The sequence below is a fragment of the Anomalospiza imberbis genome, chromosome 7 (genome assembly GCF_031753505.1).
Source record: "Anomalospiza imberbis isolate Cuckoo-Finch-1a 21T00152 chromosome 7, ASM3175350v1, whole genome shotgun sequence".
In the NCBI taxonomy this organism is placed as follows: domain Eukaryota; kingdom Metazoa; phylum Chordata; class Aves; order Passeriformes; family Viduidae; genus Anomalospiza; species Anomalospiza imberbis.
In genome coordinates this window covers 30,689,293-30,716,523 of record NC_089687.1, presented here as the reverse complement: position 1 = coordinate 30,716,523, position 27,231 = coordinate 30,689,293, and the positions used below count along the sequence as shown (strand labels likewise).

Here is a 27,231-nt window from a genome sequence, read left to right as displayed (position 1 = left end):
AGGGGGCGGCGTGCGGGGGGGCGGGGGCCGCTCCCTCCCTCCCTCCCCTCCCCTCCCCTCCCCTCCCCTCCCCTCCCCTCCCCTCCCCTCCCCTCCCTTCTCCTTCCCTCCCCTCCCTTCCCTTCCCCTCCCCTCCTTCCTTCCCTCCCTGCCGCCCGCTCGGCCCCCGCGCACGGCGAAGGCGCGGCCGCGACGAGGCGAGGTGCGGCGGGGCGGCCGCGCGCCCCCCCGGCGGCGGCGGCGGCGGCGGCGAGGCGGTGGCGGGGACAGGCTCGCCCACCCGCCCCGTCGATGGGAAAGGAGGAGCCTGGGCGGGGGGGGCGCGGGCAGGAACTTCGGCGGGGCTGAGTCTGCGGCCCCGGGACGGCACCGAGGGGAGCCCCGGGCAGCCGGCGGCGGCGGCCAACTGCAGAGTACGTGCGGGGCGGCCGGGGGGCGCGGGCAGCGCGGCCCCGGCGGCGCGGGGCACGGCCGGAAGGAGCGGGCGGGTCGTGCGTGGGTGATTCCCGGAGAAATCCGGCGCGGGGGGGACGGGAGAGTGGGAGGAAAGTGCAGAAGCGTCCCCGCCGTGTGCGCCGCGGGGCGGGGGCGGCGGGCGGGACGGCGCGGCCGGGCCGGGCGGAGGCGGCGCCCCGGCGGCGGCCGCTCCGGAGGGGTCCCGGGCAGGGGCGGCGGGGCACCGGCCGCCCCCCGGGCTCTGCGGGACCGTGCCTCTCCCCGGCGCGGACGGGAGGGGTTGTGCGGGCGCGGCGGCGCCCCGCGGGGCTGCCCCGACGGAGAAGGCGCCCCGGGAAGGTTCCTGTCACCGGGCTCGGCGGCCGCGAACTTCGTGTGGGGACCGCAGCTGCCCGGCCGTGCCCGCCGGGTGGGTTTCCTTCCCGGGAGCTCCATCCCGAGGTGCGGGACCCTGCTCTGGAGGTATTTGTGCGCTCGTCTCGTCTTTACGCGAGGGTTTTTTTTGCACGTTTCAAGTTTCTCATTAGTTGAGGCGAGGTTCGGGTTTGTACGTAAACGCGGATCTCGCTCATCGGCTGTATTTTGGCACATCTCAGAGCTAGACAAGACTATTTAATTTGCGAAGTCTCTCTTCTGCAGCTACGTGTAATTTTCTCCTCCTGCTAAAAGTCCTTTGGAAACGCTGCAGAAAAGTAATGAATATGCAAAGCAGCCAGCTCTCAAACCCAAACCCAGTTTGTCTTCAGAGACTTTTCAAAACGCCCAAAGTGATCAAGATACATTATGAAATAATCACTTTTGCCTAAAATACAGAGATGTGATGTTTCACACTTTCTCCTTGTATTCGTAATTTAATTGGTGACAGCTCAATTAGAATTCACCTGAAATAAAATCTCTACAATCGCTTAGAGTTGCTCGGTTGCTTTTACTTCCCGTGCAGCCTTAAAAAGCAGGAAGGCTGCTCAGGAAACCCTTGTCCCATGCGTACATCCCACGGCTCTCGAGTTTTCCTTCTCCCGGTGCTTCACCCACATCCACCACCTGCCCGCTTCAGCCGGGCATCTTCCTGCCACCTCCGGGAACTGTGCGGCTCGGAGCGGGCACAGCGGGGAAGGAACCGCTGTTTTTCCGTGGTTAAAGATGCTGAGCGGTGCTGCCGCTGCCCCGCTGTCTTGACAGAGGGAGCAGGAATAGGTTGTGATTCCTGCACTAGCTGTTTACAAATATTTAAGAGCACTCTGTGGTGTCTCTGTGGTTTTTGTTTTCCTTTTTCCCAGGAGTTATGTTTGTGGTCAGAGTTAAGGTGACAGCCAGCGTTCCGAGAGGAGGGCATGGCATGTGGGGTGATGGGCTGTGGATGTGAATGAGGTAATGTGGAAAATCAGAATGCATGGTTGTGGGTTGCAAAGGCTGAGTGAAAATCTAACTTGTGATTTCCTGGTTCTCCCGTGGCTATAAGCGTATGCAGCCTTGTGTTTATTTTAAACAGCTTGGTCTGCTGTGGGGAGTTTCCTGGCTTCTTTGTTCTATAGGTGAAAAATGTAAGGGATGGCTGCTCTTCTCTGTGTGTTCTGACACTTCTCACTGGTATGGACAGCAAGCAAAGAAGAGGGAGAAGTAGTGGCTGGAGTGCTGTGGCTGTGTTCACTTATTCCTTTAGACCTCCCCGTGCCAGCTGTGCGTTCCTGCCTCTTGCTGGAAGAAGGGTTTGCAGTTGTGTTAGATGTACCTGCTCACTCCTAAGGCAGCAGATCATTCTGGCTGGCTTCTTAGGATTTGCTAGAGGACATGACCAAGCTGTTACTCCTGAACCAGGTTGGTTTGGGATCACAGATTAGACAGCCTAAGATTAATCGAGCAGGCTGCAGAAGAGGAGGATCCCACATGGTGCCCCAGGGTCTTATCCAAGATGCTCTTCCTGGTGAGGAGCAGACACAAGCGTCCTGGCTGTGAGCTCTCCCTGTGTCTCCTCATTGTGTAGCCTCTTCTCACGCTCACCCTTTGCCCCAAAAGCACAGTCCCTAGTGCACTAAGAAATGAGAGCAGTGGTGGAAAGCAGTATTTCAGGTCTCCTAGATACAGCTTAAAGGTCACCTGAAAGATGTGGGGCGCTGAGACTTGAGTGGGTGTGCTAAGGCTTTGCGTAGCCAGCCGGGTGAGCAGAGCCGGCAGCAGCAGCGCCAGGTGTCCTTTGGGTTAACAGTCTCCTCGGGTTCAGGCAGTGCTGTGCTGCTTTCTCAGCAGTCCTTGCTTGTTGCTTGTCCTCTTCCTAAGCCTGGTCTTACTCCTGCAGGTGGACTAGCATAGCTGCTTCCCGGGCTTTGTAGGCTGTGAGCGGGCCGAACCCGGGACCGGAGCGCTCGTGTCTGGAGAAGCAGCCTAGCTGGGAGAGGCCTTCTCGGAAAGAGGAGGGAGCCTTCCCCTTGTTACAGTTTAGAAATAAGTTGGGATGGTGTTGAGGTGAGTGCTGGAGGAACTCTGTTTAATGCAAGGAGAAAAGAGGTTAAAAGGAGGAGTGTTCGAAAATGCCTTCTCTGCAGAAATCAGTAGCTGTCGTACATGGAAAAATTGCTCAGCCCTCTCAGGAGTTACTGCACTGAATTTGAAAAACAGAATGGGTCTTTAAAGTACAGAGGGCTTTCAGCCTTGCTTTAAATGCAAATCTTAAAGCAGTCTGAACCGTGGTGTTGCTGCTGATGCCTCCATAGTACATATTAATCCAGTTTTATCTGTCATGAGGAGATTTGTTGATTAGAAGCCTCTAGGTAAAGGCTGCTCGTGGACTGGTGGTGCTCTTCCAGCCTGTGGGCTGGAAAAATGAGTTCAGTTCCATAGCTTGCCTGGAGCTGTGTGTAATTTTACTGCCACCGTCCTCCCAAGATTCAATTTAGCTCTTTGCACAAAGTCCATTTATGTAGATTTATGTAGATTTTGTGCTAAGATGAATAACTTTCAGAGGAAATGGGGCTTCTTTTAAAAGTTAATTTGTGGTATTGATGGTGAAAAGTCAGCATCATTTGAAATGGGAGGGTAGGAACAGTTTACTGGAATGCCACTAAACCATAAGCTGTTAATTTTGTTTGTCTTTACCAAGTTTGTCCAGAATGGGAGGATTTTTCTAAGAAATGCAGCGAATTAATGACATTTCTTAAAACAGTGAATTCTGTGCCCTATAAAAGGTTACCTTTAAGTGATTTTCCTCATTTTCCTTGTTTCTTATTGTTTCTTTGAGTGTAGACACTATTTGGTTGATATTCTGCAGTTAACTATTCTTTCTTAAAGCCAACCTGTATTTCTAAAAGATGTAGCTCTTAAATATTTACAGTTCCACCCTGAGTTCCAAAGTGTGTTGTTTATTAGCTCTTAAGCTCACCAGCAGCTCCTTGAGGTAGCTGCTCGAATCTAAACTGCTATTCCTTCCCCTTCTGCTTTACACGTACTGGCACACATATCAGGAATGATATGTTCAGCTGGTGGTTTGGGGATTTTGTATGTTTTGAGTCTTTTTTTTTTTTCCCGGGCTTCATCTCTTTTTCCTGAAGAGATTGACTGGCAGTATCCTGTTGCTGCCACATACATTTCTGGGAAGTTTCTGTTGGCTTCCTGATTTTATTTTTCTCTAGTAGAGTTAAATCAGAATTTTGCAGCAAAAGCCCAGTCTTCCAGATGCCTTCTGAATAGAAGTTGGGCTCTGCTGGTTTTATCTGTATGTTTGACTTGCTGAAGAAAAGGCTTATATTGAGAAAGAACCACAAAAATACCCAAACCATTTTCTACAATATTTTTCATGTTTTACAATATGCAAAAGCACATACTGTAAAAATAATTTCCCTCTGACTATTATTTTTGATAACCAATCTCTGAGGGCCCCATAGCAAACATATTTGCTTGCATTGCAGTTTTGGAGGAAGGGGAGTTGCACAGTATTAAAATACTTTTTCCCTAGTATGTGCAAATCTTTCTGTGGGTGTTGTTTTTTAGGTTACTACTGTGTGTTTTTTCAAGTCCAGTGTGACAGTAGAGCCAGAGCAATATTAGCAGACCCGCTCAATGTTTTAGTTCTGTTACTTTCTCAACCAGCTATAAATTACATGCTTTAGACTTTATTGATTGGTGGTTTAGTGTAGTACAGTAATACTGGAAATTATCTGCTTGTTCCTGTGAAAGCCACCATAGAGTGAAGAGGTGTGTGTGTGAGATCTTAGAATTCTCTGAGGAGTTTATTAGTTGTGCTATAAGTGGATAAGGGGTTTATGAAGTTGAAACTTGTGCACATGTTTTTTCTGGCACTGTAAGGGCTGAGCACCTCAGCGATCTGTCTGTTGGGAGCCTTTAAGCACAATTGCTGTATTGCTGAGTGGTATTTCACGTCTCAAGTGTCAATGACAGGCAGCCTTGTTAGCAAATGAAATGGGCAGGTGAATTTAAACTAAGGTTTTTAAACTGTATGTGTTGGAATCCATCAGTATTTTAGCTTTGTCTGCAGCTGTTGCCAGAATTAAGATCAGCAGAGGCATTAGATCCTTTTAATGTGAAACAGGTAAAACTGTAGAAATACTTGGTTCTTTAAGACTCTCTTACTGACCCAGCTTCATTGATCCTCTGGGGTTCTGTTAGGCACTTTTCTTCTTTGTTTTCCTTTTACAATCCTCCACACTTTATGGGGGAAAAATGATGCAGCAATTAAGAAGAAATGAAATTGATGAGGTTTTTTTCTTCAGGGAATTGAGTATTCCATAATTCTTCAGAATGTGTTTTGTGATCATTTTGATCTTAAGATATAAAAGAGAATCGAGTAGAATCTGTGAGCGATATTGGCTGACATTCTTGGGAACAAACATGAAATAGGAATGTTGGAAACAAGCTGGCTTCGTGTTTGAATCATCTTTTTTGTAGGTGCATCACAACTATCTGCTGATTTGGTTTATTTCAAAAATGTTTCCGTTAAGTTAACAAGTCAAAAAAATAGACCTTTTGCCCTCATTCATTTCTGTGGGTTTTCTTGTAATGAGAGGAAGAAATGCTGTCCTCTGAGTTGACAGCCTTGTGGAAAGATGGGCGGCGGGACGGTACATCTGGATGTTGGTGCTTTGGTGCTCATCTTCTCTCTGTTCTTACTGTTTGCAGGTTCTGTCATCCGTGATGGCGTCAGCTCTACCCAGAACCCTTGGAGAATTGCAGCTGTATCGAATACTACAAAAAGCAAATCTCTTATTCTACTTCGATGCCTTCATTCAGCAGGGTGGTGATGATGTCCAGCAGCTCTGTGAAGCAGGTGAAGAGGAGTTTTTGGAGATAATGGCTCTCGTAGGCATGGCTAGCAAGCCACTTCATGTCCGACGGCTGCAGAAGGCTTTGAGGGACTGGGTCACAAACCCTGGCCTTTTTAACCAGCCTCTCACCTCCTTACCAGTCAGCAGCATTCCAATATACAAGCTGCCAGAAGGATCTCCTGCGTGGCTGGGGATATCCTGCAGCAGTTACGAGAGGAACAGCAGCACCAGAGAGCCTCACCTGAAGATTCCGAAATGTGCTGCCACGACGTGCGTGCAGAGCGTGGGCACGAGCAAATCTGATGTGGGGAGCTTATCACTGCAGAGCAGCAGCGAGCCCAGACTCTGGCAAGGACACCACACCACAGAGAGTGAGCACAGCCTTTCCCCAGCTGACCTTGGCTCTCCAGCCTCACCAAAGGAAAACAGCGAGACCCTGGATGCTGCTGCTGCTCTGTCGGTTGCTGAATGTGTAGAACGTATGGTTCCCTCCCTGCCCAAAAGTGACTCCAATGAAGTCAAGGAGTTACTGAAAACAAATAAGAAACTGGCAAAGATGATTGGTCACATCTTTGAGATGAGTGACGATGACCCTCACAAAGAGGAGGAGATCAGGAAGTACAGTGCAATATATGGCAGATTTGACTCGAAAAGAAAGGATGGCAAGCATCTCACCCTCCACGAGGTAAAACAACTTGAGTGGATCTGGGCTTCCTCTCTACACCTTTGACAAGATGTGTTTACAGGGTACACTTCTTGTATGGGCCCTTCTTGCTGAGTGATGAGAGCTGTGTGTCTGAAAGTTGTGCATTGAGTGCTGTAAGCAGGCCTGGCCTGACATGGAAATCTCAGGTGCAGCACCGGTCTCCTTTTGTGGGTGGGTGTGTGCGTGTGTGTGCACACGGTGATTTGGTGTGATCAGCCTGCTAGGTCGCTGGTGTGGCCTGACAGAAGATTTAGAGAGTTTGGCACCAAAATAGCAACCAGTATTGCCCTGAGCATGGCCTTGGGGATTCTAAGGATTTGGTACATTCTTAAAGATGGTCTGTATGGTATTTCCTTGCAGCTTTGAGAGTAGACTTGTTTGTAAGATCAGTAACTAAAATTCCTCGTGTCTGATGTGATTACTACCCTCTGCTGTCTTCCCTCACCTCAAGACTCTGCTCTGTAGCTTGTGCACTTGAGATGAAAAGGATTCTGTCAATGAGGTCCCTAAACGCAGTGGCATGGATTTTTTTAAATTTTGTTTGAATTGGGATGAAGCTCAGTTATACAACCTGTGGGGCTTTTTGGGCATAGTGGCCTTAAGCCTGTCAAGTGATGTGCGGACTGCGTGAGGAGGAAAGGAAAGGATGTCTCCAGTATTGATGGGTGGTTGTAATCTGAATGTTTGTTTAATCCCTGAGTAGCATCTCGTCCCTGTTGTCTTTGAAAGTTCATGTGGGCCTCCCTTGCTCCTCTTGTGGCATTCCTGAGGCTCACACTGCATGTGTTGTAATGCAATAGGTGTGTCTATGTGGGGAGTCGTTTCCTAGTGCCAAAGTACTGTACAGGAGGAGAACAAACATTAATTCAGAGCGCTGCCAAAACACTGTTGATACGAATGCTGCATCAGCATTTTCACAGTTAACAGCGATTGCAAAATTTCAGTTGGATTTAAAATTTGGCATGTAAGGCTTAGCTCCCAAAAGGAAAGGCAATGTTTATGTTACAGGAGTGCCAAAAAAACTGTACTGGCTTTAGCCTTTTTTCACTTCAAGAAGTTTTGTAGGTGTGTGATCCATAGCATAAGTCTGAGTTCTCTTTATGTTTCTGAGTAGAAGGGCAGAAGGAAACAAGGCGTATTTCTTTACATTTTTGTTTACATATTTACATTTATAAGGCAACTGCACATCACCAGCAGTGACTTGACAAGGGCTTTTACTGCACACTGGGAAGACACTTCCACAGTAGTCAGCCACATTCCTACCACACAGTTCTAGTTGTACAGCTTACGCTTACGTGCTCTGTGGCTTTATGTCAAACACTATAATCTATGAATTCGTCCACTGTACAAGAGGAGATCTCATCTTACTCCCCTGACCTTGTGGAAGTCTCCCTCATAAAAGAGCAAGCTGTGTATGAGATGGAGGCAGGATTTGAAAGGATTAATTGTGTAGATGCCCTGTATACATGGCTGCAGATTCAGGATTCAGAGAAAGGGGGTACTCCTCACCTGAGGATGGAGGCAGTCAAGGTGTACAGCAACGTGCGGCTCTGTGCTTTCACAGCCTCTCTCTGGGGTAGCAACTGCAGAAAATGCTCTGAAATCTGGGCAGACTACTTGTGGGATAATTTTCTGGCATCCATCAGTGTACTGGAAGGTGGGCTCCAGGGGCATCTTTTGTGTAGGCTCAGAAGTGACTGTGCAAAACTGGGGGAATAAACCCTGGGGTAGTAATTGAAGGAGCGGGATAGCAGTGAACTGGAAGAAAGGACAACTGCTCTGCCTTGTTTTTTTTTGTTTTTTTTTTTAGTATTGCACTACAGGTCTTTACTACATCATTGTAAAACCATGTTTAAAAATGGAATGAGAGCATGGTTTGGCTTTAGGAAATATTTCTATCGCTATTGTGATTAAGGGCACAAGATCAAAGGAGTCTGTGGTTGACTTATGCCTCACTTACGCATGTGGGGCCTCACTGAACTTGATGGGAACTGCACACATGCAAGCAAGAAGAATTTGCTTGTAATTAGTTTACTGTTAGCTTAAAGAGACTGGATTTCACAAAGTTTTGCCTTGAACAGTTTTGTCTTCATTTTCTGTTTAAGGCAGAAAATAAGTATCAGCAATGAGACCATTTTTTTTGTTTAAAATCTGCTAAACCAGAATTTGCCTTTTGTAAACTCAGCCTCAGTGTGTTTTTGGTTCTGATGGCTTAAGGAATTTGCTGCTCAGAAGGAAGTACCTTAAACAGCCAGGGAGGTAAGTTTCTGCAGGTCCAGAGACTGTTTTTCTGCACGTGTTAATACTGTCATTCTGCCTCTCAGTTCAAGGTTTCTCCTTGGAGCTGGCAAGGAACAGCTGAATAAACTTCACTGTGAATTTAGAAAGCTTAACTAGTGGTTGGCTTTTTAACATACAGATTAGGGTATCTGTGGCTCCTCAAGCAGAGAGGAGTTGGATGCAAATTAGGATCAAATGTGGTAGAATTATTAGTGGTGAATTAGTGAGAATATTTTGTTTCAGTATGAGCACTGAAGTGTCTTGGGGCTGGAGCAGCCATTAGAGACCTGTGAGAGCTGCAGACACTGGGCTGGTTTGGAAGTGTGTGCTCCTGGTAGGAGTATTTGCATAAAGCATTAATCTGACATAAAATCTTTCCAAGACATTCCAAAACTAATAAACATGCTGTCTTTAATCCATTCCATTGTTTCAGTGTTACACAGCTTTTCAAACACAGAGAACACTTGATGTTTTAAGATGGACTGGAAGAGAGATGAGTACAAGGCATGCCCCTGAACTTGGTGACCCCTGCAAGTTTGAGTCAAGTTTGTAATTTTAATATTTCAGTCTTTGTCTCAGTACCTCTAAAACGGGAAAAAATCCATTTGAATTAGAAAAATAAGCAATGAATTTTGTCTAGCTTGGTTTCTTCCTTTTCTTTTGCTGACTCACCAAAACAGTAGGGCTTGATATTTAATTATGTGGTTTCTAGTGGAGGAGTCTGTGAACCCCATCAGATGGAAATATACCCATTCCTCTCCTGTATGGTTCTGTGCTGCTCCATATCCTTAAGGCTTCCAGCAAACAGATTCTTTATTTTTAGGCATGCAATGCTTTGTATGTGCAGTATTATGCCTCCTGAAAAGGCAGAAAGCCATGATGCACTTCAATTCAGTAAGTCTGAATATGACCTGAAAGAGAAACTAGGAAAAACAAGCAAATAAACATTTGGCTTTTCTCACGTATTAGGATAAACAGCATTTGCCTACAACTACCCAAAGCATTTTCAGTCATTTCAGCTCTTTGCAACCTTTCAACACTTGGAGGGATAAAAAATATCTCAAATTATTTTGTAAGCATTAGCTGTATTATTCATCCTTGGCAAAGTAATAGCTATCAGTGTTACAGAAATTAATGCCTGCTTTAGATGGTAATTATTTTAATCGGTGTTGTATTAATCTTATATTGTATCTTTTTCTCCATTGTGTTTTTTTCTGGAAAGACAGACATTGTGGAACAGCTGCTCCTGTCTAAGGGGTAATTGTTTTTTTAGTACCTTGTATTGTAGGAATATAGTAACCTGTTCATGCCCTTGCACATCTGATCTCTGTGAGATTTGGGGGTTTTGTCTGTACAGAGACTAAAGGCTCAGGCAGCATATCTAGTTCACCTGTTAAAAACAAGTTTGTGCTCCAATTAACATTTAGATACTATAGGAAGTGCCCTACTGAGATCAGAGGCTTTTAGGCTAAACACAGGAAAAATTGCTTCTGAAATATTAGGAGCAGCAGTTCTGTGTGAGGTTTTACTAGAAATACTGCACAGGCTGCTGAGAGAAGAATCTCGCTCTTCTGAATACATGTTTTTTGTTTTCTCAACCTTCCTGGAGAACAGATACCGCGTTGGGCAAAATAAATTTTTCCTAGTTCGGATGCCACCTCTAGCCCCGTGGCAAAGGACAGCGTGGCTGTGTGTTGTTCATATCCTGTGACAGCTTCCATCCTTCAGGGATGGAGTGTGCAGCGATTCGGGTGAGCTGCTGGCCTCTGGCTTAATTCCCAGGCGACCCTGCAGTGTGGCAGTCAGCAGGGGGAAGGACAGAGCTCTTGGCCCTCTCCCAAGGGACACCCCGTAGGCGCAGACCTGCTGGTCTGTGGGAGCAGCGGGTTTGGTGTCTGAGGTCACACGTGTGCTCTGTGCTCAGGTGCTGCCAGGTGCAGGGTCGGGGATGGCAAGTCTCCATCCATCATGGGTGTGCTGACCGTGCTGTGGAAACCAAGCTGCTCTGGAATATTCACCAGCCTGGGACAGATAACACAATATACTGTTGACAGTAGCTCCAAAGCAGCTGTGTTCCTTTGCCAGAAGCCAAGCCTGTTCAAAGCAGCTTCATTTCTAAAAGTAAAAGAGTAGAAAGAGTTGTGGGCACTTGGGAATAGTACAGGTGTTTTTTACCTTGGCCTCTTGCTGTTACGCCTCATTGCATGTTCTGGCTGTTCTTCAGACGAGGAAAACATGAGAAAGCCTCTTCAAGCCCTGCTTGCTGTGGAAGGAGCTTGGAATAGCCTGTCCACTATCCCGATTTATGTCTCTCGTGGCATTAATAATGTTGTTTTGTCCATAGTGCTGAGCATAGGCTTCTCGGACAGCAGCATTTTTAAGCTGATATAATTCATGACAGTATCACAACTTCCTATAGGCTTCTGAAGAGCATTGCAAAACCATTTTGAGTCTCAGTTTCAGGCTTTTCCTCCCCTTCCCCCCCTCCCCTCCAATGAGTCTTTTGCCAGCAGCAGAGGCACTAGAAATGTGTCCTGGCAGGCTCAGGAAAACATCCTTGAAACAAGTTACATTTGATTCATGTCTGAAGATAGTCTTCACAAACACGAGGGTGAGAAACATAGCTAAAAAAAGTTTAATCGTTTCTTAAACCATCACCTTCTACAGAATTTATTCTGTATTCACAAGGGAAAGCCATCTGTACCCACACTGTCAGGGTAGTTGTTTTTTTTTTTTTTCCCCAAGTCCTGGGCATATTGCATTTATAAAAATAGTATTCCCTGTAAGCCAGGCTTTGGGAGCCAAACACTGTGAATGTTCAGAGCTACTGTTTTATACTGAGATTTAATTAGTGCTGGGATGAAGCAAAAGCAGCGCACATTGAGACAGTCTTACAATAATGTTTTACTTTATGCACCAACTACATTCATATTTTTCCTCTTCCCAAAGAGGTTACCTGGTTTAGTAAGGGGTATAAATAAACTGAAGAAACCCTCCAGGGTTTAATGTACAATTACAGGTAATTTTACTTACGATCGAAATTCTTTATTATTTCAGAAGAGGTGCTTTTACGAGCACAGTAGGTGAAAGTATGAAGATCCTGAGTGCCTGTGTGTTTGATTTGCAGCTAACAGTTAACGAAGCAGCTGCCCAGCTGTGTGTGAAAGATAACGCCTTGCTGACCAGGAGGGATGAGCTCTTTGCACTGGCCCGGCAAATCTCTCGGGAGGTCACCTACAAGTACACCTACAGGACCACCAAGTAAGGCTTTCATTGGCTCAGGGGGTCTTTGCTTTCAGGGAACTAAGCAAGCTGATAGCATTTCTTCTGAAGCACTAGAGATACTTCTTGCTCTTCATTTAGCAAAGCGCTCTTCATTTAGCAAAGCGCTCTTCTGAGGAAAGCAGAGGCAGGCTATTTGAGTCCTGAAGCTTATAAACTGATAAGATTCAGCTGTCTTGAATTACCTTTTTATTTGCTCTCTAGTTTTCCAGGTATTTGTTTTCCAGGTATTTTGAGGACAGTGCATATTAAGAGGCATCTGAGAGGCTGGTATTTCAAGCATATGAGGCATTAGTGTGTTTTGAGGTTAATGTAAATTGGCAGAGAAGCCAGAGATGCTCAATACATCAATTTCCTTTTTTCCATATACAGATTTATCTTGTTAGCCAAACAGATAAGGTCACAGGGAGTGGCTTACAAGCTTCCTTTAAAGGAATTGAAGCCGAGTTCTAATTTCAGTTGTTACTGTTCTGTCAAATGAACTGCTGTTACAAAATGGTGACAAAGGCTTAACAGCTTTGAAATACAATTAAAACCTTAGCATTAGTATGTATGATTGAATATCTTGATACATTCCTTAGATTTTTAAATTATTCCCTTTCCCTTTTCCCTGATTCCCTTTCCTGTCATGTAATATCCTTTCAAAATTCATTTAGCTACCCTTCTAGAAAGGGTAGAAAACGTTCTTCCATAGAGATTCATGTAAATATTCATCTATCCTGGATAAGCCATGCCAAGGGCATTTCTGTAGTTCTCTGCGCTTGCCTTACTCTTTGGAAGGAAGAATCCATGAATCTCTAGATGCTTCTGAAAACAACACAAAGTGCTTGTGTTCCTCTATACTTGAATGACTTTCACTGCCTTGTCAAAGTGAAATGGAGGCTTTTTTTGTGCATCTCAATGTTCTTCCCTGAGCTGTTTTTTTTTCCATGACTCCTTTCATTATTATTGGTGATCAGGGTTAATGTGCTGTTTATTGATCGTGTATGTGTCTTCTCTTGTAGATCTAAATGTGGAGAAAGGGATGAGCTGTCACCAAAGAGAATCAAGATAGAGGTACAGTAATGTGACTCCTGTATTTTGACCTGTGTGTGCTAAAATTCAGTTTTGTTTTGAAGGGATCTGTCTTAAGGAATTTTGTCAGAAAAACATTTGATAGACAGTTGATGGGTATGAGAAAGAGAGGGTGGGAAAACATCACCACTGTCTCCGTAAATGTAAGTGCTTGATAGAGAAACCTGTAGGAGCAGGGGTGAAGAGTAGGATTTGTTTAATGGTAAAGATACTCTCTGTGTTTTGCACTCAGAGTGAGTAGGAGGGAAGGAATGGGACTGACTGACTTCCTGTGGTAGAAATAAGCTCAAGCACTGTAGGAAATGTCTTCCCATAAGGCCTGCTGCTTTTCAGTCAGCATGAGGTGGGATTTGCCTAATTCACTGGAGTCAGCTGTTGATCGTGTTCAAAATACAGAGTTCTGGGTAAGGACTGATGGCAGAATATTAGCCATCTCTGACTGTGCCATAAATCAGGACACGGATCATATTGAAAAGTCAAAATCTAACTGAAAGCTGTGTATCTCAACACAAAAGGTTGTGCTTGTAGATAATAAAGTACAGCTTTTTGTAATGAGTTTTGTGTCAAATGCATGGATACATGGCTAATGTGTACACTTGCACAGGATGTTGCTTAAGGAGATGCTGGGAATTTCTTGTTAAGAGTGCAGGAGCAGCATGTATGTAGTTTACCTTTTTCTTCAGTTAGCACTGTTGGAAGGTAAATTTGAGGCCTTCTTAAAGTTACTTATAACAACAACAGCAACAACAACAACAAAAAAGTAAAATGTACAAATAGATACCTATACCTATATACCTGATAATAATAGCAGATCTTTCTTTATAATTTGTATTTTAAACAAATTACTGTTTCACTGTTACGTGGGTATCTAATTTATCCTTAGCATTGTGGGTGTTTTTTATGGTACTGTCTACTCAAAAAGGTGCAGGTTAAATGTGTGTTAGAATATGCGCTAGACCTGGGCTAGATTTATATGTGTGACACAGATAGGTGATGTATTCTCTGACTGTAGAGGAAAAATGCAACACATTCTGAAATGTGTTTCTCATATGCAATGCATTCTGTGATAAATGATGCACTGTATGAAGTAAGGCTTTAATTTTTTTTCAGTACTACAATGTTTTCACCGGTACAAAGGCTTTTGCTGTGAGACAAAACCTGGTGAGAGCAGTTAGTTTTGAAAAGGCTGTTTTGAACTGGTATAGAGGAGTTAGTCTTATTTATTAATTTCCATCAGTCCATATACAGTTGTAGTTTTATGTAGTGCAAAATACACATGTGCAATGAGGATTCACTGGTAGCTTTGGTAAGTCAGTAATGTCATTTATGTGTGTCAGGATTTGCTTTTGACCTATGCTTGTTCTTTGATCCACAAAAAAGAGCAGGGAAAAGCTGCATTAAATGATTTTATCCAGCTTCACCTTTATCAGCCTTGACCACCATGTTGCAGGATGGTTGCTTGAGTCTCCTCTCTTTTGTTCAGTCCAGCCCTAATTTGTAAGAGCTGGAGGGGAGCTGCCACTCCTCTGCTTGAAGTAGTATTTCAATGACTTAGATTTCAGCATTAGAAAGTTTTTCCTTCATTCAGTAATAATTGATGATGAGCAAGTGTCTAAAATGACACACTGCAAGGGAGGTGCTGTTTCTTACAGGATCTTCATTGAAAGAAAGCGTAAAATTAAATCCCTGAAAAATACAAGCTGAAACTGAAGGTTTTCTGGAGAGCAGGAAATCTGGACAGCCTTAGGAGATGTGTATTCTCCTATTTTCTGCATGGAAAAATCCTAAGAGTCTGGAAGGCCTGCTTCTTTTGTACCCTTTATTGTTCAAAAATTCTGAGAACGGATATTTACTTGGTTCTTGTTTTATCTAAAATTACCAGTTATATTTTAAAATGCTTGTGAAAATTTCATGTCCTAATTGCACAAATGACTATTTCAGAAACGGGTCATTTTTCCAAAATAAGAAATTGAAAATTAAATTGAATTAAATCTTTAATCTGATAGCACAGCATTATTAATTTTGAAATTACCCATATTGTTATCAGTAGAAATGTCTTTTTTCCTCACAACTTTGGGAGTCTTCTAAGGAGGAGTAAAGCATTATTTCAGTGCATTTTAAATTTGAGGTACACTGTAAATTTTGGGCTTTACTTCAATGAAATGTAAAAAAGATGCAGTATGACATAGTAGATCACTGCTGTTTTGGGTTCCTAGTTCTTGCATTTAAAAAAAAATATAAAGAGTCCTTTTTTTAGTAATATGTTCAGGGAGTTTTTGGTTATGTTTTGGTTTGGTTTTTTTTTGGAAAGGTGAAAGTAAAAAGGAAAATGGTAGCAAATGCAGATTTTTCCTTCTGTTCTGGGTAAGAATTCCTTACACTGTTTTTGGAGTTGTAATGCTTCATTGTGGATCTGTTTGCTCACTATCATGAAAATACAGAAAGGACCTGAACATGGGGTATGTTTTTTATTTTTTGTTGTTATAACTAGCTCTATTCTGGTGTTGGTTTTTTTGGGGGTTTTTTGTGTTGTTTTTTTTTTTTTTGGTGGTGTTTTTGGGTGTTTTTTTTTTTTTTTTTTTTTTTTTTTTTTTTTTTTTTTTTTGAGAAGAGTCATTTTGCCTTTCTGTTTTAAGGCTGAACTCTGTATTTTGATTCACCATTCCTTTAACTATTAGTCATTAATGTCTCTGTGAAGCGTGGCCTAAAATTACTAGGGCTTCAATTTGGAAAGACTTCACAGCCTGTTTGCATAGTGTAAAAGATTACTTAAAAAAAGATGAGTTAATTTCCTGAAATATAATAACACTTAAAAAAGCCTCCAGAGAGGCTCTGAAGGTCATCCTTGAGCAGAGCCAGCAGAGCTGTGTGTGCAAGCTGCAGAATTGTCAATCTGCAGCCACATTGTAAATTCATCCTTTTCATGAATATGAAACTTGCACAAGCATTACAAAGAAACAATGTGCCATGAATTACATCAAATTACCTGTAAAAGCCTTTCTCTTCCCCTGTGAGCTCTCCCCCTCTTATTCGCTGAGTGGGTGGGTGAGCTGTGGGAGTGAAGTGTAAAGAGGAGAAGGGGAAAAAATTCCAGGCAAATGACAGACTAAAGGTGTGGAGGGAGCAAAAAAAGGAGTGGAGTGAATTGGTATTTGGGAGCAGATTATAAAAAAGGGGTTGTAGTTCCTAAATCCGCTCTGGACAAAGAGCAGGACAGCAGGATAGGGGTGGAAATGGCACATCCTCCTGCAGAGCAAGGATCAATCCTGCTTAGGTGTTGTGTGACAGGGCCACCCCTTATTTTGTCATCTTCCGTGACTCAGTGCCGGCACCACTCAAAGCAGTGAGCTGTTGTGGCACCAGCTTAGAAAGCAAAACAAGTCACAGGTGCCTCAGGCAGAAGTGAAGGAAGAGGCTCCACATCACTATTGGGGTTGAGAAAGTTCCCCTTCAGAGTCTGTGTGAACAGCCAAGAGAGGAAAAAAGGAGAGTTTTTAAAAACATTCTTGCTGTCTGTCATCTAAAGAAATTATTGTGTGTGTCTGTGTCTCCATTCATCTGAACAAGAGGGGTGGGAAGAGCTTTCAAAAACTCATTTCCCAAAGCTCAGTGGGAGTTGGGGGGCACAGGCAGGGAGACCTGAGCGGAGGCTGCAAGGAAGCATCTTCCCTTGGTGCCAGTATGGGTGGAGGAAGAGGAGAGAAAAGCCCCACCTCCACTATTTCTGAAAAGGCTGAAAAGAAAACCAAAGTGTGGGATTTGTTTTTTTCACAAAAACAGCAAAAGCAGTAGAAGGTACTGTTTTCATAGGAAAAATGTCATTAGAGGGAGCGAAAAAGCACATGTGGGACTGGGAACATCTGCTGCACAAAACCACTTGGAAAACAACTAAGCAGCAGCATGGCAAAACAAAAATGTTGCAGTGCATGCAGGAGGACCTCCAGGCAACCGTGGGGCAGAGCAGGCTGGTGCTTGGTCCAGCGTGCTCCTCATCCCACGGGGCATCAGGGACAGGCAGCAGTGGGAAGGGCTCTGGGAAGGTGATCCAGAACCTGTCATCCTCCAGGAGTTATCTGCCTGGTTGAGGGGGGACTGACACAGAAACAGGCAGCCAGAGCCACCTTCGGGAAACAGCCTTGGGTTTGGTATAGGCAGGTGATCACAAATCTGTTGTGAAGAACTGTGTTACCTGTTCTGTTGCAAAAATAGGATCCTGAGTGATAGGGTTTTGTGTGTTCAGCTTCTCATCTTCCTACACACAATCATTCTCCTCTCCCAAACAGATTCAGGTCTTAACTAAAGAAGTGGTCAGTGCTCATGGAAATGTGCTGCAAAGCCTTTGTTTCTAGCTTAGGCTAGAGGCTTTGTGGCAGTTAACCTGGCTGTGAAGTTTTTGCATGGCATTTTTGCATATTGTATTTATTTCTTCTGTGAAGGGAGTATGTTGGGTGTTTAAAAGCAATATGCAGCATTCTGACAGATTTTAAGGTGTTTTCCTGAGCATAAATAATAGCTTTAATGGCATTACGTTGCAATGAGGTCCTGGCCATATGCCTTGGGTCAGACCCCTGCTCTGCAGGTCAGTGGGCAGCCTGCCAGTGGAGGAAGCCTCGTAGTCCTTCCCTGTGGTTTTTTCTGAAAGATCATATCCATTTTTCTTGGGCTGTAACCCTTTTGTCCATCTATTGTCAAAAAGGTAATTATTGACATGTACGTGTCTTTGGAACCTACAGGTTAGTAGGTACTAACCAGTTAGTTCACACTACTAATTTAGTGTGTTTTTGAGACTGAGGTCTGTAGACCCTCAGTGACAGATGTCATTGTTCTCAGGTTTGAGTCTGTTTTAAGATCTCTAGCTTCCTTTCACATTTTAACAGAGTTACCTATACTGTTCTTTTGTAAACATTTCTGGATGCTCCTCTAGTGCACGTGAGCTTTCCTTTTATATCAAGCTGGATAAACCCCTCATCTTGAACCTTTGCTTCAATGATTATTTTAATGAAGTCTGGCAGGCTTTCACAGGAACTTTATTTGCTGTTTTGATACATAGGCAAGCTGCAGAAAAGATTTGCATGTCATAAGAATTTCAGACTGGAAGAATTATTGAATCATGCTTTCTCATAGTCTGTAAATTTTCCACTGTACTTCTGAAATGGTGATATTTCATTCTGTGATACAAGTGTAGGTTCTGGGTGAAATATGTTGAATTTCAGGAGGCTTTTCTCAGTTTCCCAAGGTTAGTACACAAGGTAGTAGGTTGACTACATATAAATTTGATTTCTGAAAAGTGACAGAAACCATAGGCCTAAATCTGCCTGTCAAGGCTGAATGTAAACTAGTTTAATGTGAGTAACAAGGGTAGTCTGGATTCACCTGAAACTGAGAGAGATGAGATTTTCTGTGCCATATTAGGTATATAGCAATTGCTGTGGAGGGGCTGTGTGTGTTTTATGCACAAACTTAAATGAAGTGGATAGTACAAACAAGTAAATGACAGTCCAGAATTTTCACAGAAATTCAGAAATGTGTTTTTTAGTTTTTGGGTTTTTTTTCCTTCTAAGTGTACAGAGAAGGTAAAGAAAAAATACTAATATGTCCCTCTTGGTTTGTTTGTTTTTGTGCTCAATAGGACGGTTATCCTGATTTCCAGGACACAGTCCAGACGCTCTATCAGCAAGACAAAATGCCACTTGCTTTGGCTAAAGGAAAGAGTGAAGACCCAGCAGCTCTTAATTCCCAGGTAAACCAACTACACTACATTGTGAATAATACAGGCTGTGTCTTTGTACATTGGTTTTGATGTTGTTGTTTTGATGACTAAATGAATTCCCATCAGTTTTAAAAGGTTACCTAGCTTAACTGTGATTGCATCACTCTTAATTTGGGTTTACCTCTCAAAACTGTTCTGTCACAGTACTACAGCTTTGCCCTTGTTAGTTCCCAGGAGGTAAGATGCAGCACAGTAGGCTTGAAAATCTGTGGTTGCCTGTTGGGAGCAAGTAGGGTAGTATTGGTACAGTCTGTGCTGTGTTACTTGCGTTACCCGCTATAAATGGAAAGCTCAAGTTACTGAGTTGAGAGGAATAGAGTAGGCGATCTTGGAGTCCTCTCTTTTGACATGTCTTACAAGAAGAAAGGCCAGTGTGTTTAGCAAATAAGTGAACCTCTGGATCTGAGAGGATGAATTGGCTTCCTAAACAGCACCTAGCCTGGTGGAAGTGCAGTGTTCTTGAGCAGACAGAAAGCTTTGTATAAATGAAGACAGGTTGCCAATTTTTTCTTTGTCTTTTCTGTAGTGTATTCCAGCCTCGAGGCAAAAAACCCATCTCCTACTGCCAGTTCTTGCCAAGGAGGGATTTCATGCTAAGTTGCAGCAAATTTGTTTTGTATAGCTGATTTTGGGCAAATGTAATCACCAAATTTGCACGTAAGATTACATTTAGGAGTTACCTTCCTGTTTTCTGAGAATGGATGTGTTACCCTGTCATTTATCTTCTTCTATTGCATAGTTGTACTCAGTCATACAAATCTGTGATATATCAAATGCAGTTACGCCTCATGTTCTGATGTCACAGAATAATTACATGAGCTTGTTTTGTATATGCTTTAAAGTTTTTGTTAGTCACTGCCACATAACAATGGACTAGAGATGTAATTCAAGCTTGAAGATATCTGAAACTCTACAGGTTTTTCTGTGGTGATCAGAAGCATAATTGAAGTTTAAAATTCTGGTTTTATCCCAAGCAAACAATAAAGATGGCATGAATGAGAATTGTTTTATTATTTTTAAAAATTACTGTGTAGTTCAAAAGTTGGTAACGGGAGTGACAGAATAGCAAAGTTAAAGCACACTTGTGAGTAAACTGTTTGAAAATACTTTCTCTTTTTACCTTCCTCCGAAGACAGGGCTGGAGCTATCAGTGTTCTTCTGCAGACCCTGATGAGCTCTGAGCCAGATGATGTAAATACTGGCCATGCCATTGCCCTGCTGTCAGGGTCACCTCGGTGCTGGAGAAGCCCAGGTTTTGCTGGTCTGTTAGGCTGTCGTTGTACATGTTCAAATTATTGAACTATGCTGAGCAAGCAGTCATTTGTGGGAAGTCAGGACATTCAGCATCTCCCATGAAAAGTGAAATGCTCTGCAATGAATAGACCTCTGTAGCAGTTGAAACAATTACAGCATTACCTGAAAGAGAAATTAATTTTTCCTGTCAATGGTACATGTTAACTTTGTGTACTTTCTGTTCTTATGTTCATTGTAGCTCTTCTAAATCAACTTTCTTGACTTGTGATTTTCGTCTTAATTTTGCAAGATGCTTATTTACATTCTCTCAAGAACAAGATTATAGTGAAAGTTAGAATTCTCTTGGCATTAAAGTCAATGACAAACATTCAGACGCCATTTCCTCCCACGTTGCACTGGATTGTTTAGCTCCACTCTCTAGAGGTGTATAGGTCTTGTTCTTCTTCTAGACAGACATTTCACACCTTTATCCCCCACAAACATACTGTCATCCTACACTTTCAGAATGGCAGATTTTTAAGCTTGTGTAGTGCTGTTTCCTAAAATAAAGATTCCAAGATGTCTGGTGAAATCTTGGCATAAGTTTTTAGCAGATGTTGCCATTGCTCTTGGAATACTTTCTGGAATACTTTGTGAAGGCATATATTTGAACAGAGCTAACTGGATAACTAAGACATTCTTTTTTGCTTTTCTTGAGATTCTCTTCACGTAACCTGCAGTCCTAAAGTGCAGGAAGTAATTTTTGTCTGTTTTTGAAGAACGGAATTTAATGTTGCATTTCTGGGTAGATGAACTACAACAGCTTGCATTTTAAGTATTCTTGAGTGACTCAGATGTACATTATGAAAATCTCTATGGGTGCAAAAACATTTTGTTTGCTTCATAGTTTTGAAGAAACCGTAAAACACACATCTGTACATGTGAGTCAACAAAAACCACTATCTAGGCTGTTAGTCTTTTCATCTGATCCTGTTTTCCCCCCTGTGTTTTGACTTGCTCTGTGTATGTATATAGAGAGAAATCTTTTTTTGTTTCAATTGCAGTCGGAAAAGGTGATGGCAAAACAGATGGAGTTTCTTTGCAACCAGGCAGCGTTAGAAAGACGTCTTTCCACAGGGTGTTACAGGCAGAACTCGGAAGAGCACAGCCCCAATGGCATGTCATTAGATAATGCTGATGGACAAGGTATGGTAGCTCCCAGGCACGGCGGTGCTGCCAGCAGAGACATTTGATGTTATGCAATCTCTGTCAGTGGTGGTGTTTATCTCCTACAGAACCCTGAGCGCTGAATGGACAAGACAAGATCTCTCTCTGCCCTGAAGTGCTTACTGTGTGAATAATGCAATCAGATGCACACTCAGGTTCTGTTCTGTTCCTGTTGTGCATCTGAGTAAACTGCTTTCCCCAGGGATAACGCAGGGAGGGCAGGAGGTTGGGTGCACTGCTGTTAATGAGAGCAGGACTTTGCTCTAGCTTTATCCTCAGTTTTGAAAACAGAGCAGTGTGTTGCATTTCATTTGTGTTCTTGTTTTGAGAAATTGAAAATAAAGGAGGTAATATAGTTGGTACCCCTTTTTGTTTACCTGTTTGTGCAGTCTAGGAACAAAACCTGAGGAGCTGGCTATGTAAATTACTTAGCACTGAGCATGTTCTAATTATGTTCTTAGTGGCTTGTTATTCTTCAAGAAGCTTACAGTTCTGTGGTTCTCTTTGATTTACCAATTGGCTATTTCTTGTCTCAAATTAATTTTAGGAGTCCTTGTTTTGCTTGAGCATTTCTGTTTAGATCACTTTTTTACCGTTGTGAAATGAGACAAAATGTTACAAACAAGAAATACAACCAGAAGTTCTTGTGTCTGTTTTTTAAATGCTGGTTTTTTAAAGAGGGTTGAAAAGAAGCAGTAGAGGGACAATTAAGGGAATCAATACAAGTAAGTGTTAAAAACCAGATTTTCATTTGTGTGAATCGGTGAAGCAATGAGGTGCAGAAGTAATCATGAAGAATAAGTGTGTGGATCCGGCTTTCCTTGGCCCAGCAAGCTTCTTAATGCCATTTAGCCATTGTGCAGGGGAACTGGAAGTTTCTAGGATCTCAGAGGGATTGTGCAGTGGGAGAGGAAAATTTTTGTATCTCAAGAGGATTTTTGAGCAGAATAAAGGATTTTTTAAAACAATATAATTTTTTTTTGGTCTGGCTGAGTGTCCCTTCCTAGCAGTGCCTATGAAGTAGTCTGCAAAGCAATATATTTATGTAAGCATTGTTTTGTTAGAAAACTTACCTGAGCAGCTGGAATCTAGGATGCATTTTTGCTGATAGAAATAACATGTCTTTAAGACTCTGTTTTTTTCAATACTGATTTTCTTTTAATGCATCAGTGTTTCACTGTGAACAACTTGCAGGTGAAAGACCACTGAACCTCCGGATGTCCAACCTGCCAAGCAGACAGATGCAGCACATTTCACTTGATGGAGAGCAGCACGTTGGGAAATCTCTGTGCAGTGATTTGATCCGGCTTTACCCCGGTGGTGAGGCAAAGTCACAGTCCTCGGGTTAGTGCTGCCCCTAAGAAATTACCCACCATTTCTTACTTTCTGTGATGTCTCTGAGTGAAGCAGCCAGGAAGGCAGGCTGGCATGCATTGTATGTAACCATGCCATCAAGGCTTTGGAGAAAACTCCAAGAGGAGTGTTACTTGCTAATCTGGAGTCAGATTGAATATTATTTGGGAAAAAAGTTTAGGGGATGCAGTAGCTGGAATCAGATAACCAAGTCCTGGCACGTGTCTGTCCTTGATATTGACCCAAATTACTGCTATTAAATACTTAAACTCCATCACAGTCATAGCAACATGTTTATGACATGGCTTCATTCTGTATAATAGAATCAGGCTTTTTATAAAGAAGAGGTCTTTATTCTGATTTATAAGGACCTAGCACTCTTTCTCTGCTGTGAACTGCATGTTATGCCCTAAGTCTTTTCCACCTGGGTTTCTCATTTACTGACCTCTCTTCACTGCCAGTCTTGTCATTTACCTCTGGCATTGGGAGAACCCCACTCTTAAGTTTGATAGAAGAGAGCAAGAAACCTTTGTGAAATCTCTGTGGGTGGTTTCAGTTTAATCTCAGTGCATTGAGATAAAGCTAGGAGTTCTTGAGACTCCTGGAACTTTAGGAGCAATAATAAAATCCCACCTGAGTTTGAAATATGCAGTGGGAAAGAGGTTATTTGAAAGACAAGATGCAAAAGTAGTTGTTTTGAAGACCAGGCAGAATCTTGTCTTTTTCCCTTTCTTTGGGATTCTGCAATCTTGGCTCACCTCTTTAGCAGATTGTCCCAATCCCAGTGAGAATTCCCTTTGTGAAATCTCTAGTAGGGGATTTTTACCCGTTCCCTCTCAAAATGCAAGTGTAGAGTGCGTCTCCATTAGCCCCTGCTGCCAGAGGGGTTGAAGTGAATCTGTGATACTTCCTCTGTCATCACTGCAGTGTAACTGAGGTGGTTCTTACCCAGCTGGGCTAAAGACCGGGAGGAGGAGGCAGAATTTATTGCTTCAACTGTTGGTATTCATGTGGTTCTTGGACCTTATTGTTGATTTAAGAACAAAATATGTTTTCAAAGAGTGTTTTAACATCTTTCTTTCTTTTTTTTCTCAATGCAGAAGGCCTTGGTATATTAAAGGATTTTCCTCATTCAGCTTTTAACAATATTGAAAGGAAGGTCATAAAAACAGAACCTGAAGACACAAGATAGTCATTCTGCTCTGGAAAACAGTGTCATAGTAAAGAATGAAACTTCACAAGAGAAAAAAAAAACAGCCTTAATAACCAGTGTTGCCTCATTCAAATAAGAGATTTCAATAGCCAAAGCCTAAGAACTGGTACAGTAATCCGTGGAAACAGGAAAGCAAGAGACACTGCAACTAAAACAGTAATACAGGTGGATAAACATTCCTGTAAAAGTGGTTTTATAACGTGGGAAGATTCACAAATTAATATTGTGGGTCTTCATTATTTAAGAATGTATTATGTATTTGTATAACTTATCAAAGTAAATCTAGATGTCGGGACGTGTATTGAGTCCAGTAGATGTGGCTACAGTTCATTTTACTTGAAATTTCAATGTCTACTTTCAGTGTACCTAGCGTAGATATGGTTGTTAAACATTTGAATTAAAAATCATTGGAGAATTAGGAATGCAAACCTTGTGACACAAATAACAGCAAGTTTGCAACAATATTTGTAGAAAAAGAAAAATGCATACAATATTTTCATGGTTTAAAATGTTACGTGGATATAGCATTTGATAGACCTAGACCCTGATTCTGTATCATAGCAGATGTTCTTGACACAACTATCTCTACATCACTTCCAATGGTTCCAGCAGCCTTTGTGTAACACACTCACAGCATAATACCTACACACAGCTCAGGAGTGTGGGAAATGCCAGGTAGAGGATGGAAGAGTCCATATGATTGGCTCCCATTTCCTCGGGAAAAACTGGGGATTGATGTACGATACAATTACTAAATTTAATTTGGTAGGAAACTCAAAAGACCAAGTAGTATGGACAGGGCTGCAAAAATTGTCATTCAGATTATTATAACTTCTTGGACTTCTCTGTGGATCTTAAAAAAAAAAAAAAAAGGCATCCCAGGTGACATGAGATATTGTGCAGGATTTATGCATCGGTGTAAAAGGTTGCACTTGATATCCAAAAACCATAAGATTTTTTGGAGGAGAGAAAGGAGTTGTCTTCAGGACATAAAACTCCTTACTAAGTGCAGTCCAGCCCACATGATTATATGAATATACTGTATACTGCATACAGTATGCCAATATGTTTCTTTATGTATGTGATTAATTAACATCTGTGTTCTTTATTTATTTGACATTTTTTATTTTTTGTACATGTTCGCTTCGAAGATGTCATTTTATCTAAGGAGGAGTAGTTGGCATATAACTTTGGAATTCACCGTGATGTGTTTGTGTGCATCCATCTTTCCTCTGTGCTGCTCTGCAGTCAGGGCAGTTCTATGCCTCCATTTCCAAACACAGTTCGTGCTTACAATGTGTTCTGGAGGGGAAAGGGAGAGCTGGAGAAAGTGAGTTACCATGTCAGCGGGTAAACTTCCCTATTCAGGTGTGCACTTCATGTTTGCAGTTTGCTCCGTGTCCTAGGTGTGTATTAACAAATCAGTCAGTCTCTGTTGTACTGATACGCTCAGCAAGATGTGAGCTGAAATGTCTACACTGCAGTCTCTTATCACTGTAAACATATCTAATTATTTTATCACTTGATTTGTGGAACAAAGCTTTATAGTAGAAACACCAGTAAAACAACTTTTTATACTATTAAAATGTTTGTTTTTTTAAAAAAAAATGTTTCTTGAACTGTATGGTACTGTTTCACTTACTGAAGTATCTTACTTTAAGCAATGGAGTTTGCAGCTTTGCTGTTTAGGCATAAGAGATTGAATGTGTAGTTATATTTCCTCTTTCCTGTTGTGTGAGTTAGTAGCACGAATGTTTCTTCAGTTTGTAACATTAACCAGTGCCCTGGTTAGTACCTGAGTAGTTTTCCTGAGAGGTGTATGGAACTTGTTAAAGGACAGTTTAAGGTTTGAACTGTACAGCTTGAGCAATAGAAGGTACCAAGCAGCAAACCTTTAGAGATGCAGGAAACATTTGGTTTTCTCCAACATCTGACACCATCAAAAGTTATGTGTGGGTCACAGAAGAAGCTCTTAAGCTTGCTGGTCTCTTCAGTTAAAGTGAGAGGAAGGAAAAAGAACTTGCTAAGCAGCACGCTGTTTCAGTTGAGTCCAGAATTTATTTTGTAAACACTAATGTATTAAATTTGCTATAAATTAAAGTCTATAACAGTTATATTTTTGAGTTGTAAATACAGTACTTTGTGTCACGACCAGGTGGTTATCTCCAGAATGATATTTCAGTTTATAGTCCAACAGGCCATTTCAGTCTCAATAAGCTGGAAGCAATTTTTTTTTACTGGTTTGCAGCTGTATGATTTTTATTATTTTTTTTTTTTTTTATCCTGGGGTGGGGGAGGTGGGAGGTACATTCCAAGTGCACATACACTTGGTAATAGCAAATACTCAAGCATTGGTCTTTCCATGACAAAGGTCTTGGTGGACTGCATCCTGGCCAGCCTTTGGAGTTGCAGGTAAAGGCTTGCCCTCGTCTGCTCGGGAAGAGTTGCTAGATCCAGGGTACTCTGGATCAAAGGCCAGCCCTGCAAATGATGCCTGTTTTATTCACATGTTTATATTGTTGCTTACAAAATAAAATTCACCGTGAGAACTCTTTAGTTTCCCCAGGGTTTGTCCTTTTTGGTTTTTTTTTTAATTGTGTTTTCTAAAAGAAGATGTTAATTTTTGGGGGAGGGGGGGGTAGGGGAGGAGGGAGTACCTCGAATTGCAGCTCTTAGTGGAGGAAGCCTTTTCCTGCTCTTGTGGTTGAATCCTCATTTCAGGGTGGCCTCATTATATGCACAGCCTGCAGGGCTCAGTGGACCCAGGCAGGAGGGAGGAACTAAAACCTGGGCAGGGTCTACAGCACTGAGGTGCTGAGTTCCCTTCCCACCTCCTGCGCTCCTGCTTTTGCATGTGCTTAGATGTACACAAGGTTGCAAACAGGACAGAGCTGCTAGGATGGGATGGCAGGCATGTGTAAGGGCTCTTTGGGAATGGGTGATCCACCCTGTTCCAACTTGCTTTCTAAGCAGCAGCCCACATCTCTGCTGGGAGGTTGTTAGGGTGCAGAAATTGGAGGGGAGATGGGGTATTAAAAGGGAAAAGCAGACAAGGGAGCAAAAACTTCAAAGAGAAGTCAGGGGGGCGGGGAGGAGAACCCCTCCATAAACCTTCAAAACATCCAGATTGCTGAGTTGGCACGAAAGTCAGGAGTGGTTTGAAGCAGACATGGGGGTCAGTAGGTGCCATCCCCCTGCCTTCTCCTGGTGTAGGGGAGAGTAAACAAGAGAATTCTGGACCAGTGGCTCTGTTTGCTGGCTTTTACCTTGCACTTCAGTGCAATCTTGCCGTACTCTGGGAAAGGGAGCAGCTACACACTCTTGTATTGAAGGTACAAGGATGGGGGAGAACAGCCACGTTACT

General features: G+C 42.7%; 1 protein-coding gene across 4 annotated transcripts; it reads left to right on the top strand.

Moving 5' to 3' along the window:
• Positions 1–232: 232 nt before the first annotated feature.
• NAB1 (NGFI-A binding protein 1) lies at positions 233–26,419 on the top strand. Of its 4 annotated transcripts, XM_068196331.1 has the most exons (9): positions 234–413; positions 2,750–2,916; positions 5,584–6,414; positions 11,843–11,976; positions 13,002–13,053; positions 18,701–18,811; positions 21,139–21,280; positions 22,496–22,645; positions 23,755–26,419. In XM_068196331.1, exons 3-9 carry the CDS (start codon positions 5,599–5,601, stop codon positions 23,844–23,846), a joined length of 1,497 nt encoding a protein of 498 aa, XP_068052432.1. In that variant the 5' UTR covers positions 234–413; positions 2,750–2,916; positions 5,584–5,598; the 3' UTR covers positions 23,847–26,419. The 4 variants fall into 4 exon arrangements, with proteins under 4 accessions (XP_068052434.1, XP_068052432.1, XP_068052431.1 ...); XM_068196333.1 differs by lacking the exon at positions 2,750–2,916 and having other exon boundaries at positions 233–413; positions 22,496–22,621; XM_068196330.1 differs by lacking the exon at positions 2,750–2,916.
• Positions 26,420–27,231: the final 812 nt, after the last annotated feature.

What these genes read in the sequence shown, in the direction of transcription:
- NAB1 (XM_068196330.1), top strand. Translation starts at nt 5,599, where the DNA reads ATGGCGTCAGCTCTACCCAGAACCCTTGGAGAATTGCAGCTGTATCGA. An exon ending in CAAAGAGAATCAAGATAGAG is followed by an intron (nt 13,054 to 18,700) that starts GTACAGTAATGT and finishes TGTGCTCAATAG; the next exon opens with GACGGTTATCCTGATTTCCA. An exon ending in GGCAAAGTCACAGTCCTCGG is followed by an intron (nt 22,646 to 23,754) that starts GTTAGTGCTGCC and finishes TTCTCAATGCAG; the next exon opens with AAGGCCTTGGTATATTAAAG.